Below are 16,215 nucleotides of genomic sequence, written 5' to 3' on the forward strand. Positions count from 1 at the left end.
TACTTAACTAATACCATCACTACTAACTAATACCAATCACTACTAACTAATACTAACTAATACTTATCACTACTACTATTACTATCACACTAACTAATACAATCACTACTAACTAATACTATCACTACTAACTAAATACTAACTAAATACTATCACTACTAACTAATACCATCACTACTAACTAATACTTTCACTACTAACTAATACCATCACTACTAACTAATACTATCACTACTAACTAATACTATCACTACTAACTAATACTATCACTACTAACTAATACTATCACTACTAACTAATACTAACTAAATACTATCACTACTAACTAATACTATCACTACTAACTAATACTAACTAAATACTATCACTACTAACTAATAGTAACTAATACCATCACTACTAACTAATACTATCACTACAAACTAATAGTAACTAATACTATCACTACTAACTAATACTATCACTACTAACTAATACTCTCACTACTAACTAAATACTATCACTACTAACTAATACTAACTAAATACTATCACTACTAACTAATACTATCACTACTAACTAATACTAACTAAATACTATCACTGCTAATACTATCACTACTAACTAATACTAACTAAATACTATCACTACTAACTAATACTAACTAAATACTATCACTACTAACTAATACTATCACTACTAACTAATACTAACTAAATACTATCACTACTAACTAATACTAACTAAATACTATCACTACTAACTAATACTAACTAAATACTATCACTACTAACTAATAGTAACTAATACTATCACTACTAACTAATACTAACTAAATACTATCACTACTAACTAATACTAACTAAATACTATCACTACTAACTAATAGTAACTAATACTATCACTACTAACTAAATACTATCACTACTAACTAATACTAACTAAATACTATCACTACTAACTAATACTATCACTACTAATACTAACTAAATACTATCACTACTAATACTATCACTACTAACTAATACTAACTAAATACTATCACTACTAACTAATACTATCACTACTAATACTAACTAAATACTATCACTACTAATACTATCACTACTAACTAATACTAACTAAATACTATCACTACTAACTAATACTAACTAAATACTATCACTACTAACTAAATGGTGGGGGTGAGGGAGATGTGGATGTGGGCGGGGCTCTGGCTCTGGGCGGGGCTCTGATGGTGGGCGGGGCTCTGGGCGGTGGGCGGGGCTCTGATGGTGGGCGGGGCTCTGATGGTGGGTGGGGCTCTGGCAGTGGGGTGGATGTGGGCGGGGCTCTGGCAGTGGGCGGGGCTCTGATGGTGGGCGGGGCTCTGGGCGGTGGGGTGGATGTGGGCGGGACTCTGGCAGTGGGCGGGGCTCTGGCAGTGGGCGGGGCTCTGATGGTGGGCGGGGCTCTGGCGAAGGGCTCACCCAATGGGCACGTCTCTGTACTGGGGCTGGCCTGGCTGGGTGCTGCCCTCCAGTGGCGTCTGGGTCACAGTCGGCATGGCCTTATTCACCAACACCTGCTTGTTCTCCACCTTCTCACCTGCACCACCGGGCACAGAACCAACACTGGAATGACATACTGTGTACAGCCAGAACACACGCCTACAACGCCTGAAGAGACACATCAGAACCGCCTTATGCTTCATTTGATCCTGTAGGGGTATAGATAGATAAATAGATATATCATCGTTTGTATGTCGTTATTACCTCTGCTCAATCAATACAGATTGTTAAGCCTAACCATAACCTTATACTTAAAGTTGAATCGACTTGATTAAAATAAGTCACCGTGAACTTAAAAGTTGTTTGGTTCCATTAGAAATAACATCGTAACATCAAATGACATCAAGCCAGCCTTGGACATTTGGGAGACGGTGGAGGTAGTCCTCACCAGGGGAGCAGATGCCGTCTGCGTCCAGGATGTTGTGCCTCCAGATGGGCTTGCGCGTGGCAGCGTCCAGCATGGGGCCCATCACCTTGTCGAACGTCTGGTTGGTGTAGCGCCTCAAGGTGCACTTAGCGTTCTTATACACGAGGCACCTCCCAAACCCTGAGAGGGACAGCACCGTGGTCACCGTCTTCGGTCTGCTCAGCAGCAATAAGGGAACTACAGCTTTGATGAATCCTCAGGATGTATTCTTCACATTAATGCATCAGCCATGGACACGTTTCTGAATAGATCCCCGTCTAATATGGACTAGTTAAGACAGTTAGGTGTGAAGGTCTCTTCTTAACCACCTTGGCCAAAGAACATGACTCCTTTTGTGTGCGAATATTACTACAACAAATGTGAGTATGAAAGGTTATTATATTCTATTCTTATATGATGATTTTTAATAAAACCTTGAATCCTTTAGCCCTTTCTTCTTGATGCAAAAGTTACACACACACACACACACACACACACACACACACACACACACACACACACACACACACACACACACACACACACACACACACACACACACACACACACACACACACACACACACACACACACCTCTGTCCAGCGAGGCCTTGTTGAGGATCAGGGCGTCCTCGATGTCGTAGCCGCTGTAGCTCATCACCGCCACCGTGGCGTTCTGGCCGGCAGGGAGCTTCTCGAAGTCGATGAGCTCGATGGTCTTGGTCTTCACCATGGGCCTCTGGGGGTAGGCCAGCAGGTACATCAGCGTGTCGATGCGGTTCCTCTGGTTGTAGCCGATGGTGCCTGGAGGAGACGTGGACCACAGCGTGTGCATTCAGGGACAATCACCTCTGAACACAAGAGATACTGCATCCAACGAGACGTACATTCTGTAAACACGAGGCTGGGAGCCAGTCACACAGGCGTGTTTAAAAGCCCTGAAAGTCAAAAGGGAAATCAAAGTGACTTTCAGTCCACGTGTCAAGGAGAGACTCCCTGATGGTTCTCCTCCTCTCCCCTCCCGGGGGCCCGAGGTCAGAGGTCAGCTCATCAACGCTCCCCAAATGAACCACAGGTATGAGCCCGGGGTCAACCTGGGTCAGGGTGGGGCTACTGAGAGACCAGGGGGGGTTATCACCGCCCCCCCCCCCCCCCCCCCCCCGTGGAAGGAGGGGCTTTTGTCCGCCGCCATTAGTTGACAATTGGGCTACAAGCACAGAGTTTGTGGTAATGGGCTCCGAGCTCACCGCTCCATTTGCACATGTATAGGGCTGTCCACACAGCTCCCAGCCAGAGGATATTGGGCCAAATATAGTTCCAGTCTGCGTGTTTGTAAAGCGGGGCGAGGGGGGGGGCTGCTATTACAAATGTTAGCTGGGCCGTTTAAGGGGGTTCTGGTTGCCACGGTGCCGAGGGTGCGTACTCTGGAGGTCTTTTGCAGCTGAGCATACTGACCCCCGCATGCAGAGGACGGCTCACCAAGGAATCACTAATGACACTCTGTGACTGGCAGGCAAAGGGCCCACACACACACACACTGGTGTGTATTGGTCTGTGTATAAACATAGACATGGGGGGAGGGGGGTGTGTGTGTGTGTGTGTGTGTGTGTGTGTGTGTGTGTGTGTGTGTGTGTGTGTGTGTGTGTGTGTGTGTGTGTGTGTGTGTGTGTGTGTGTGTGTGTGCAGAGGGGGGCGAGGGGTAAAGACTTTGTATAACTGTCATTTGTCAGTGTATTCCATTGTTTGTAAAAAAATAAATACCAGCCAACTTCTTGTCGTGTGAGAAAGGAGTGTATGTTTGATCTATCCACAGTGGCTTATGACAGACTGACTTACCCATGGCCTGCTTGCCCATAGCACACTGGTACGTGTTCCTAGGGGACTGGTTATGGTGGGGGTAGGGGATGAGACCAGCGCATACCCCCAGCAGCGTGAAGGGCTCGATCTCCAGGTGTGTCGTCTCTCTGCATAAACAACGACAAGAGGAGCCATGAGACACCTCACACAGCACCATGAGAGACCTCACACAGCACCATGAGACACCTCACACAGCACCATGAGACACCTCACACAGCACCATGAGAGACACCTCACACAGCACCATGAGAGACCTCACACAGCACCATGAGACACCTCACACAGCACCATGAGACACCTCACACAGCACCATGAGAGACCTCACACAGCACCATGAGACAGCTCACACAGCACCATGAGACACCTCACACAGCACCATGAGACACCTCACACAGCACCATGAGAGACACCTCACACAGCACCATGAGAGACCTCACACAGCACCATGAGAGACACCTCACACAGCACCATGAGAGACCTCACACAGCACCATGAGACACCTCACACAGCACCATGAGACACCTCACACAGCACCATGAGACACCTCACACAGCACCATGAGACACCTCACACAGCACCATGAGACACCTCACACAGCACCATGAGAGACCTCACACAGCACCATGAGACACCTCACACAGCACCATGAGACACCTCACACAGCACCATGAGACACCTCACACAGCACCATGAGACACCTCACACAGCACCATGAGAGACCTCACACAGCACCATGAGAGCAGAGACAGCTCACACAGCCTCCAGGTCGTATGTTTCAGCATCGTCACACTAATACCACTGGCCTGTGGTCCTCCTACCCTTCAGAAGAAGATCCAGAAAGCTTCCGATGGAAGCATCACCTCAGCCTAATGATCGCATCAATGATTCATTCATCACCGTGGTGGTCAGGATACTCACTTGCTGATCATGTGCTCGTAAAGAGCGATCTGACAGTCGTTCTCCTCGTTCACGTCCAGGTACTCCACCAAACTCTCGTGAAGGAAGTCCTCAAAGGTTCTGACAAGACGGGAGAGACAGTGACACATCAATCAACAATACACCGTCTCCATGACAACAGAGGACAGGGAGAGACGTGACACATCGACCGCACACCGTCTCCATGACAACAGAGGACAGGGAGAGACGTGACACATCGACCGTACACCGTCTCCATGACAACAGAGGACAGGGAGAGACGTGACACATCGACCGCACACCGTCTCCATGACAACAGAGGACAGGGAGAGACGTGACACATCGACCGTACACCGTCTCCGTGAGTGTTTGCTGAGGACGAGGTCGTCATAGTAACGTGTCGTGAGGTGTTGTACCTGTAGCCCTGAGAGAGCTCCTCTATGTGGCGGTTCTTCACCATGGGCTGACCTTTCTTCACGATGATGTAGGGCCTAACGACAGGGGTCAGAGGTCAGCGGGTCATCTACCACGGCCTGAGCTCCGTTTGGTCTCTGATCATAATCAGATCAATAATATTGTAAAAGAGAACAATTAAATTATTTAAGGTATATTTGTTCTTTAATCCTGGAGTACAAAACAGCATACACATTTATTTCTGTCATGTCTTGCATATCCTTATATACACACATAAGATATGATTATTCATGCTGCATGCAACGTGTGAAGTCCGAACAGAAAGCACAGGACAGTCGTGGAGGAATTTAAAAATATATTCTCTATATCTGAGATTCAAACAACATCAGTAGTAGCATTGTTATCGTAAATGCAAAACCACATTGAAACACTAGAGTCAGGCATGATGTACGGCGACGCACACCGCCTCACAGGACCCTACCGACACAGGCGGCCCCCGTCTGAGGAGATGTACACGCAGCGGTCCGTCCGGTTGGTGGAGATGGAGACGAACTCTGTGATGAAGCCGGCGCGGCGCATCAGCCTGAAGGTACTCACCAGCTTCTGGTGGTCTCTGATCACCCCCAGGATGTTACCTGGGGCGCACACACGCACACACACACACACACACAGTTATGGATACAGAGTGTGTGGTCCTATGGCGCTGTATGTATGCCTGAACACAAAGAGCCCTGTGGCAGCGCCGTGGCAGCAGGCGGCTAATTAAAGCACACCACAGCCATTACAATTTGACAGTTATCGTAAACAAGCAAAAAAGGACCTAATGACAACACGCTGTAATTAATGGGCCAAGTTGTGTCACAACAATAATATCAACCGGTGGCACACGATTAATGACTTATTGGCCAGCCTTCCCTCCCTTCATGGTATTAGCCATTAGGGTTCAAACAGGACGGATTAGCAGGTCCTTTTCAAGTCGTCCTTTAATAGAAAGAACCAAAGAAGAAAAGCCTTCCTCTTTGTTTACTTCTGTGCACTTAGCACACCGTAGAATCCTAATGAAACGGGGGAAGGTTTCCACAACCTTACACTAAATAATTAATGTTCATAGAGGGGAACATCGAGTACTGAGACAAAAAAGTCCATTTGGGTCCCAGGACAGCAGGAGAGCTTCCTGCCTGGTCCCTGGAGCAGGAAGCTCTTCCCCAGGTGTGGTGGGGTGGGTCTGGCCCTGGTCGCTCCTCTCTACCGTTGAGGAAGACGAGGAAGACGGAGGGGTAGGAGAGCTCCTCTCCACACAGCAGGTTGACGTCCTCCACCCCCAGGTTCATGGCCAGCTTGATGATGGGCCCGTCCTCCATGTCCGTGGTGATGTGGGTCATCAGCGCCAGGTTCTTCACCAGACCACAGGCCTGGGGAACGCAAACCAACCCGCTTACAAGGACTCAATGTACGAAAGCTTAGTCCAAAGGTATCAAGTCTACAAATAAAGCTGGTTCAAAGGCATCCTGTACGTTGTGTGTCCAAAGTCAGAGAGGAAACAACATCTTGAAGTTAAGACTGAAACCGCCTATCAGGGGAACGTCTGGCCTATCAGGGGAACGTCTGGCCTATCAGGGGAACGTCTGGCCTATCAGGGGAACGTCTGGCCTATCAGGGGAACGTCTGGCCTATCAGGGGAACGTCTGGCCTATCAGGGGAACGTCTGGCCTATCAGGGGAACGTCTGGCCTATCAGGGGAACGTCTGGCCTATCAGGGGAACGTCTGGCCTATCAGGGGAACGTCTGGCCTATCAGGGGAACGTCTGGCCTATCAAGGGAACGTCTGGCCTATCAGGGGAACGTCTGGCCTATCAGGGGAACGTCTGGCCTATCAGGGGAACGTCTGGCCTATCAGGGGAACGTCTGGCCTATCAGGGGACCTCTCCCCCCATTGGTCCAGGGCGTCCATCCTGCATGTCAATCACATGCCCATAGCACTAACATAGCTCCACCACCACTCTGCTCAATGATGGAGAGATGACGGGAGGGAGTAGAGAGGGGGGGTCAACATATCTTGTCTTTTCTGCTCTCTACCTTTACAACTCTAACAGTGTTAATAGTAGTATAATGTAGGTTAAATCTCCCCTAGAACAGTGTTTATAGTAGTATAATGTAGGTTAAATCTCCCCTAGAACAGTGTTAATAGTAGTATAATGTAGGTTAAATCTCCCCTAGAACAGTGTTAATAGTAGTATAATGTAGGTTAAATCTCCCCTAGAACAGTGTTTATAGTAGTATAATGTAGGTTAAATCTCCCCTAAAACAGTGTTTATAGTAGTATAATGTAGGTTAAATCTCCCCTAGAACAGTGTTTATAGTAGTATAATGTAGGTTAAATCTCCCCTAGAACAGTGTTTATAGTAGTATAATGTAGGTTAAATCTCCCCTAGAACAGTGTTTATAGTAGTATAATGTAGGTTAAATCTCCCCTAGAACAGTGTTAATAGTAGTATAATGTAGGTTAAATCTCCCCTAGAACAGTGTTTATAGTAGTATAATGTAGGTTAAATCTCCCCTAGAACAGTGTTAATAGTAGTATAATGTAGGTTAAATCTCCCCTAGAACAGTGTTAATAGTAGTATAATGTAGGTTAAATCTCCCCTAGAACAGTGTTTATAGTAGTATAATGTAGGTTAAATCTCCCCTAGAACAGTGTTTATAGTAGTATAATGTAGGTTAAATCTCCCCTAGAACAGTGTTAATAGTAGTATAATGTAGGTTAAATCTCCCCTAGAACAGTGTTAATAGTAGTATAATGTAGGTTAAATCTCCCCTAGAACAGTGTTAATAGTAGTATGATGTAGGTTAAATCTCCCCTAGAACAGTGTTAATAGTAGTATAATGTAGGTTAAATCTCCCCTAGAACAGTGTTAATAGTAGTATGATGTAGGTTAAATCTCCCCTAGAACAGTGTTAATAGTAGTATGATGTAGGTTAAATCTCCCCTAGAACAGTGTTAATAGTAGTATAATGTAGGTTAAATCTCCCCTAGAACAGTGTTAATAGTAGTATAATGTAGGTTAAATCTCCCCTAGAACAGTGTTAATAGTAGTATGATGTAGGTTAAATCTCCCCTAGAACAGTGTTAATAGTAGTATAATGTAGGTTAAATCTCCCCTAGAACAGTGTTAATAGTAGTATGATGTAGGTTAAATCTCCCCTAGAACAGTGTTAATAGTAGTATAATGTAGGTTAAATCTCCCCTAGAACAGTGTTAATAGTAGTATAATGTAGGTTAAATCTCCCCTAGAACAGTGTTTATAGTAGTATGATGTAGGTTAAATCTCCCCTAGAACAGTGTTAATAGTAGTATGATGTAGGTTAAATCTCCCCTAGAACAGTGTTAATAGTAGTATGATGTAGGTTAAATCTCCCCTAGAACAGTGTTAACAGTAGTATGATGTAGGTTAAATCCCCTGGTGGGCGTGGGACCCCCCATGGTGCGTGGAGAGAGAGACGGCTCACCTCTCCCTCGGGCGTGTCCGAGGGGCACAGCATCCCCCACTGGGACGGCTGCAGGGAGCGCGGCCCGCTGACCTTGCGGGTCTTCTCGAACTGGGAGGAGATGCGGGTCATCATGCCCAGGGCGGAGATGAAGGAGAGGCGGGACAGCACCTGGGTCACGCCCTGCCGGTCCATCTTGAAGCGCTTCAGGGACCAGTTCCCCTGAGGAAGAGGTCAAGGCTTTAAAGGGCTCATCAACTAGAAAAGGGTTAGAAATACCCCTTATTATTCTCACTCTGTTCATTTCTGCAAAACCATTTTCAGCGTCTTTCAAAAACGTTCTGGGCCCTATCTTGCACCCAGCGCAATTGACTTTCTACACCGATGCATGTATCGTTGCTAGTTTGCACCCGGCGCAAAGCTGATTTTCCCCCGCAGCAACCAGGCGCCACTACACTTGCGCCTGGAGAGGCGTGTCGGCGAAAAGCAGAGGCATGTTCCTGCGCAAATGATACTTGGTGCTATTTTACCGATCTAAAGATTGCGCCAATACAATTGCGCAACTGTCCGAACAATTCCTGGTCTAAATGCACTAGCGGATAGCGCAGTTGGTGTTGCTATTTTGACGTGCCATGGCAGGTCGGAACTGCAACATACGCTTACACACACGTAGGCTATACACAGCACAGACATGCAAACGATTAGCCTGATTTAAATATTATGATGTCAAAGATTGTTCATATGTGTGAAACTGCATAGAAGTAGCATTTGGACTGGACTTTTTTTTTTTTCCATAGGGGCTGCATGAATGAACACAGTAGAGTAGGCTATGCCAGGCATTTAAATAATAATAATAACAATAATAAACTCGAGCAAAGTATATTCCAGCCTCCCAAAACAAAATCTTGTTTAAAAATCTCGTGTAACAGCTGATACAGTGGTAAGTTGTACTTTTAAATCAATGCATCTGCAAACACCGTACAGCAAACACATATGTTCTTGACACAGACATCGTGTACAAGCCCATAACTTTCAGGATTGATGAATATTTGATCATAGTTTTACCGCGAGTGAGTGTTTAATAGAATGAATGAATGCGGGTGATGCTTGGTGCGCGCATGTGTGCGCACCCATCTGTTTAAACACATGCAAACTAAACACGTAACACATAATACAGTCCATGGCAATGTATATTAACGGGGGGGGGACACATGCATATTATGAACACAAGTCGATAACGATAATGTATACAATACTGGTAACAATCGATGTTTATTAATGTATTGCCGCATATCATTAAATAGACCCACAGTTGCGGCCACAGGACCGTGTCCGCATATCATATGTGTTAAGTTGTCTTTGCCGCAATTTACATGACGAATCAGTGTTTCTGAAGTTGGAGAAGAAAACGCTATTCCATGTGTGAATTAGGCCTATTACTTGGCCATAAACTGAGTCATTTGAAGTTTGAAATTCATGTGGTCATGCATCTGTCTCAGCGGAGACTGCAAACGCGCTGTCAAAATATCAACTCGTCAAGTCAAATGCGCTGGCTCTTAAAGGGGATGGGAGATGGAACTCTCATTGGTTTAATGGACGCCAAAAACACACCTATGGGTTTCAGACCAACCCATTTTAGATTTACTCATTTATCTCGCCGTCATAATAGCAACAGAGCCATAGAACCGCCCACAAAGCTACTTGGACTTTGCGCTTCACGTCTGCGTTTCAGACCGTCTAACTAGGGCCCTCTGTCTTGTAGCCTGTCGCTTTCAGGCCCCCCTTCCGAGTAGCCGTCTGCTGTGATTGGTGTAACGCTTTGCGCGTGTGTCTGCAAATTTCCACCCCCGGGAAGTTGGAATCATTGCCGTGAGGTGGGACTTCTGTACGGTCTGACGTCAACCTGTTACGGAAGTGAAGTCTGAGCACAAACGAGCTGTTTCACACACTTACTGAGGGCGTTCTGGTGGGAGTGAATACTCCCCCTGGGAGGACTTAGATTGTTCTAGCTTAGCAGACGTAGAACATGTATACATACGTCATATAACGTTCCCTGAGGCCCTGACTCCGTGGAGACGGCGTTCCCTGAGGCCCTGACTCCGTGGAGACGGCGTTCCCTGAGGCCCTGACTCCGTGGAGACGGCGTTCCCTGAGGCCCTGACTCCGTGGAGACGGCGTTCCCTGAGGCCCTGACTCCGTGGAGACGGCGTTCCCTGAGGCCCTGACTCCGTGGAGACGGCGTTCCGGCCGCAGTAGCCCGGCGCCCTGTGGACTCACGGTGGAGATGGCGTTGACCATGCCGTTGGTGATCTGGTCCTGCCTCATGTGCTTCACCACGTCGAACTGAGCTGCCCTCTGCTTGGGGATGATCTGGTCGGCGATCTTCTTCAGCTCCGAGTTGAACTTCTTAAACAGGTCTTCAAACAGCAGGGAGAGCAGCTGGGGGGGAGGGGGGAGGGGGGGGGAGGCACAACCAACACACAACGGAGGACATCAACACACTGAACTCCCTGCACTCGTGGCCATGTGATGGAGTCATCAGCACGTGTGTGTGTGTGTGTGTGTGTGTGTGCGTCTGCGTGTCTGTGTGTGTGTGTACGTACTCCCTTATCAGCAGAGAGACGGTGCTGACTGTCAGATTTAATAACCCAGCGTTGCCAGCTCTCTGATAAGTCTGACCTGGCCCTGCGCCCAGACCCTCCCCCCCCTCCCCCTCCCCCCCCCCCCACCCCACAGGAGGCAACCTCTGGCATAACCCCCTCCCACCTGTGCATTAGCATAAATCAAAAACAAACGGCCTCAAATTAATAAAGAAATTAAGCTTCAGTAGCGCTGCCGAGCCAATTAGTTGAATGTCAGAGAACTGTTAATTGGAGAGCAGAGAGCTTAGCTGGTGTGGAGTGTGTAAGCCCACAGTTGGAAAAAAAGTGGGCTCAGTTTTCTCCCCTGCCCTCCCCCTCCCTCCCTCCCTCCCTCTCACCCCCCCCAACCTGGTCTGTGTGAAGGAAGGGGGGGTGGATTAAAGGCCTCAAGACAGCAGTAATTACATTATCAGAGCTGAGCTGCAGGATTAGCTCAATCGCTCCAGTCAAGACAGCCGTTCCATTGTCACGCCACTGGAAGGAAAAACAATGTGTGTCCCCCATGCATGTCGGCGCTGGGCCCTATATGAGGGACCATATCTCCCCGCCCGACCGAGGGGGGGGGGGTGGGGGGGGGGGGCGACCTAAACAAAACAGGCCGGCACAAAGGCTGAGGGCGGGGGGCGGTGAGCGTCTTATTAAAAAGGCAGGAGATGCAGGTGAGAGATGCGGCGGGCTGCGGCCTGCGTCCTCTTGGCTCCCGGCTCTGATCCATGTCTCATCATCAGCTCTCTGCTCGCTGTCTGGCAACGCGTTGCGAGGGGACATCCAGGCTGTTTTGTCTCACAGATCGGACTGAATGGAAGTTTGGAACGCAGCCCTCTCTCAAAATAATTCTGATGCAAATAAATAGCCACTTGATATAAAATATGAGCATCCTGGTGCGACTCCATCCAGCGCCTTTAATTACAGAGTAGTCCTGGAATGAGGAGGAGCGTTGTTCTGGTACCTGCCCGGCCAGCTCCAGACGCTTGTTGCCATAGTAATCCCTGTCGTCCACCTTGTGCTCCCCCTGAGCGAGGATGACCCGTCGCACCATCACCGCCAGGTACACACACTTCGCCCGGAAGTTAAACTCCTTCACCTGGAGACAAACAACAACAAACATCAATACCAAACATTAAAGCAATTATTTAAACACCAGTCAAAGAACCTTATACACAGCAACAGAAGTAAGGGATAATGTATAGAACGCGGGTTATTTCCCGATAATGAACGGCGATGTTCTATACATTATCCCGCTTATTACACGGCTTCTTGCCAAAATGAAAAAATAACTTCATTCGTAGTGTTGATCAGCAGAGAAATAGTCCGCCCAAGACGTTGATGTCGCTTAGCAACCGAATCCGCTGGGGTTGATAAGTTACCGGACTACTTGCGGAGTGATACGAAAGACGTGAAAAAATCCACTTTCCTTGACAGCGGACATTATGTGCTTAGCAACGGTCAATTATTGAAAAATAATTCACCACAGGAAGTCGGGAAGGCCCATGCAAGTGAACGGAGCGTTCCACAGCGTTGAGCCGTGTCATAAAAAATAATAACACGTGTGCATGCAAATGATTTGCAATTGTTTCTAACGAAGGCACAAGGTGGGAGGAAGACGAGGAAGACTCACTGGTACGTGCGTCAGGATGAGCGAGGCCAGCAGCTCCCTAGCCTCCTCCATCTTGGTTTTCTTGGGCCCGCCCCACATCCTCTGTCGCCGCACCTTGTTCCCAAGGTACTTCAACGCCTGGACACAACACAGCAGACCAGATATATCATATCTAATATATACAGTAACAACTCAGGACTCAGGACCCAGTGGAAAGACATTGTGCAAAAAGTACCCAACAAAACAAAATGAGGGATTTAAAATGTTACACACTGATGTTTATATTCAAAGACTAACACACACAATAGAAAGCAGACATCCTGAACAACAGCGCTTATCTGAATATGCAACTGATGTACAGATGTAGGTCAAAGGTTAAGCAGGCGGAGGACTTCCACAGAGACCACCCTGTGCTCTGCTTACTATATATTCAAACACAATCACTCGGAATTCAAAACCTAGAAACGGTGCAATGCATTCATTGATTCGTTGATTGCATTAATTAAGCCATGGAGCGCCACAACCTCGACCAATCACTGAGCGGAAAGCCATTTAGCAAGTTGAGGATGTGGTGGATATTTAGGCCGACATTTCTCAAATCCATAGAGATTGAAGATACAAAGTAAAGTAAATCAAAGAATTTCACACATGTTGTTCTCTGTAGCTCGCATGGTCACACAGGTCCCGCATCAGCATATTCTTTAGAAGTCCGCCTACAAAACGCTGCCCGGTGCAGTAAACCTTCTCAGCAGAAATGTCCCTCAAGCCCCCCGATACCAGACCCTGAACAGAACATGTTTGAAAGGTGGGCGGGATCCAGGGGAGCCAGGCCAGGGAGGTACCTGAGTCTGGGTGAAGATCTGGGCCTTCTGACACTCCTCCAAGCTGGGGGAGAAGTTGGCCACCACGTGTTCCTCTGTTCCGATCATCTGAACGATCTCCTGGTCACTCTCCACACCCATGGCCTTCCCACAAAACACAGAGCGACAGTTAAACAGAGCAACAGTTACACACAGAGCGACAGTTAAACAGAGCAACAGTTACACACAGAGCGACAGTTAAACAGAGCGACAGTTAAACAGAGCGACAGTTACACACAGAGCGACAGTTAAACAGAGCGACAGTTAAACAGAGTGACAGTTAAACAGAGCGACAGTTAGACAGAGCGACAGTTAAACACAGAGCGACAGTTAAACAGAGCGACAGTTAAACACAGAGCGACAGTTAAACACAGAGCGACAGTTAGACAGAGCGACAGTTAGACACAGAGCGACAGTTAAACAGAGCGACAGTTAGACACAGAGCGACAGTTAGACACAGAGTGACAGTTAAACACAGCGACAGTTAGACAGAGCGACAGTTAAACAGAGCGACAGTTAGACACAGCGACAGTTAAACAGAGCGACAGTTAGACAGAGCGACAGTTAGACAGAGCGACAGTTAAACAGAGCTACAGTTAGACACAGAGTGACAGTTAAACAGAGCAAGAAAGTATAACGACTATATTTTTCTATAAATGTTTATCTGAAAAAGTATTATTAGTAGTAGTATTTATGACATATAAGATAAATAAGTTCAGAAAAGTAGGCCTGGGCGATATGGCTGAAAGACATCATGATATAACTTGATCATATTGATTGATATCTATTAATAATTTTAATGAACACACCTGTTTAACACTTAATATGACCTTCCACTGCTCTTCATTGATAAATACTCCAATGTCGATACAACAAAGAAAAAAACACTCAACTATTGTAAATAAGTATGGAACCGTGTTTGTGTAACAAACCCAGCTGCTAGATTCAGTGGTCCAGTCTCTTATCGATATATATTGAACATGTTTTATATTGATATTGATCAAAAGTCTATCACGATACGATCATTTATTGTTTTATTGCCCAGGCCTACAGAAAAGTATATTTTGCAATACCAACAGGTAAACAGGCCGGTGGGGTTGGGGAACTTAATGTCAGAGGCAGAGGTGAGACGGTTAACTTATTATTACATCTGTGATATTTGCTCATGGGAATGTGGCGTGGTGTGTTTGACCACACAGGGGATTTAAACTACGAAGTAGGAACACAACATAGAAACTAGAGGTAATTATAAAAACTGCCACACACCTTCAACTGCGACTCTATTAAGAGAAGGTTCTTTTTTAACAGATATTTACAGAAAAATCTACTTTCTCATCCTGTTGTGGTCTCACACCGCCCCCTAGCTGACAAAGCGAGGTACAGCACACTGTCTGTGTCTCGGCCAATGGGAGAAGGTTATCTTTACCTTGAATATGATGGCGATGGGTGCGTCCTCGGAGAGAGTGTTATGCCTCAGGTAGAATCGGCCCTTCTTCACAACCATATTCGTCCTACTCTTCTTCTCATGGGTGGAGCTGAAAGGAGAGTTTATCATTCAAATAAAATGTAAGTAAAAAAGTAAACGACTTCCAGAAATACTAAGTTGAAGGAATATACATATGCTGCGGAAGGTTTAACCAGAGTTACCAGGTGGGAGGTTTAAGAGGTGTGAGACCAGCGTAAAGAGGTGTGAGACCAGCGTAAAGAGGTGTGAGACCAGCGTAAAGAGGTGTGAGACCAGCGTAAAGAGGTGTGAGACCAGCGTAAAGAGGTGTGAGACCAGCGTAAAGAGGTGTGAGACCAGTGTAAAGAGGTGTGAGACCAGCGTAAAGAGGTGTGAGACCAGCGTAAAGAGCAGCGTGTGCAGCACCTGGTGACCGAGGCCCCGACGGCTCCTTTGCGGTCCTGCTCCACGATGATGCGGTTCTTGGAGAGCTGCTCCTGGATCAGGATCACCTTCTCCTGCCCTTTCACAATGAAGTACCCGCCTGCCACCAAACACATCCACAACCTCACGTCATTCATCTTCACTTTCAGTTGCTGACGACATATTGCAGGGCAGCCATGTCTTTGTAGAGGGTGGAGGGGGGCAGAGAGGTGCTGTACCCGGGTCTAAAGGGCACTCGTTGAGTTTGGACACTTCCATGGGGGTTTTCCCGGTCAGCACACAGTTGGAGCTGCGCAGCATGATGGGCATTCTGAGATTGGGAAATTTGACAAATATGATCAAGTTATAGAGGGAGGAAAAGACAAGCATGACGATAATACAAAAATAGAATTAATAATAATCAGACGGAGTGGATGGTAGGCCTGATGGCTCTTTGATTCTGGTGTGATGTTCTGTGTCCACACCAGCAGGCCTGATGGTGAGCAGGAGCCTGCGAGGGTCAGCAGTACCTTCCGATGGGCAGGGCGTTGCGGATGATCCTCTGGCTGCCTCTGGTGTACTCGATGTCCACGGTGATGGGCGCCGAGTAGGTCATGTCGCGCAGACGGCACTGGTCCAAAC

The 16,215-nt window shown here is 47.0% G+C and overlaps 1 protein-coding gene across 1 annotated transcript; it reads right to left on the reverse strand.

Moving 5' to 3' along the window:
* Positions 1–1,448: 1,448 nt before the first annotated feature.
* Positions 1,449–16,197, reverse strand: LOC311371176 (DNA-directed RNA polymerase III subunit RPC2-like; the record flags this gene model as incomplete). The annotated part of the gene is made up of 17 exons (XM_084489381.1): positions 16,104–16,197; positions 15,813–15,904; positions 15,577–15,694; positions 15,133–15,241; positions 13,689–13,811; positions 12,868–12,984; positions 12,199–12,333; positions 10,885–11,046; positions 8,629–8,829; positions 6,371–6,533; positions 5,603–5,756; positions 5,124–5,198; positions 4,711–4,809; positions 3,772–3,899; positions 2,530–2,739; positions 1,918–2,076; positions 1,449–1,566 (listed from the first exon to the last, which is right to left on the reverse strand). Coding segments are annotated over exons 1-17 (2,249 nt in total), but the record flags the coding sequence as incomplete, so codon positions are not given.
* Between the last annotated feature and the right edge of the window lie 18 nt (positions 16,198–16,215).

The sequence above is a fragment of the Micromesistius poutassou genome (assembly GCF_964030765.1).
Source record: "Micromesistius poutassou genome assembly, contig: SCAFFOLD_5423, whole genome shotgun sequence".
In the NCBI taxonomy this organism is placed as follows: Eukaryota; Metazoa; Chordata; class Actinopteri; order Gadiformes; family Gadidae; genus Micromesistius; species Micromesistius poutassou.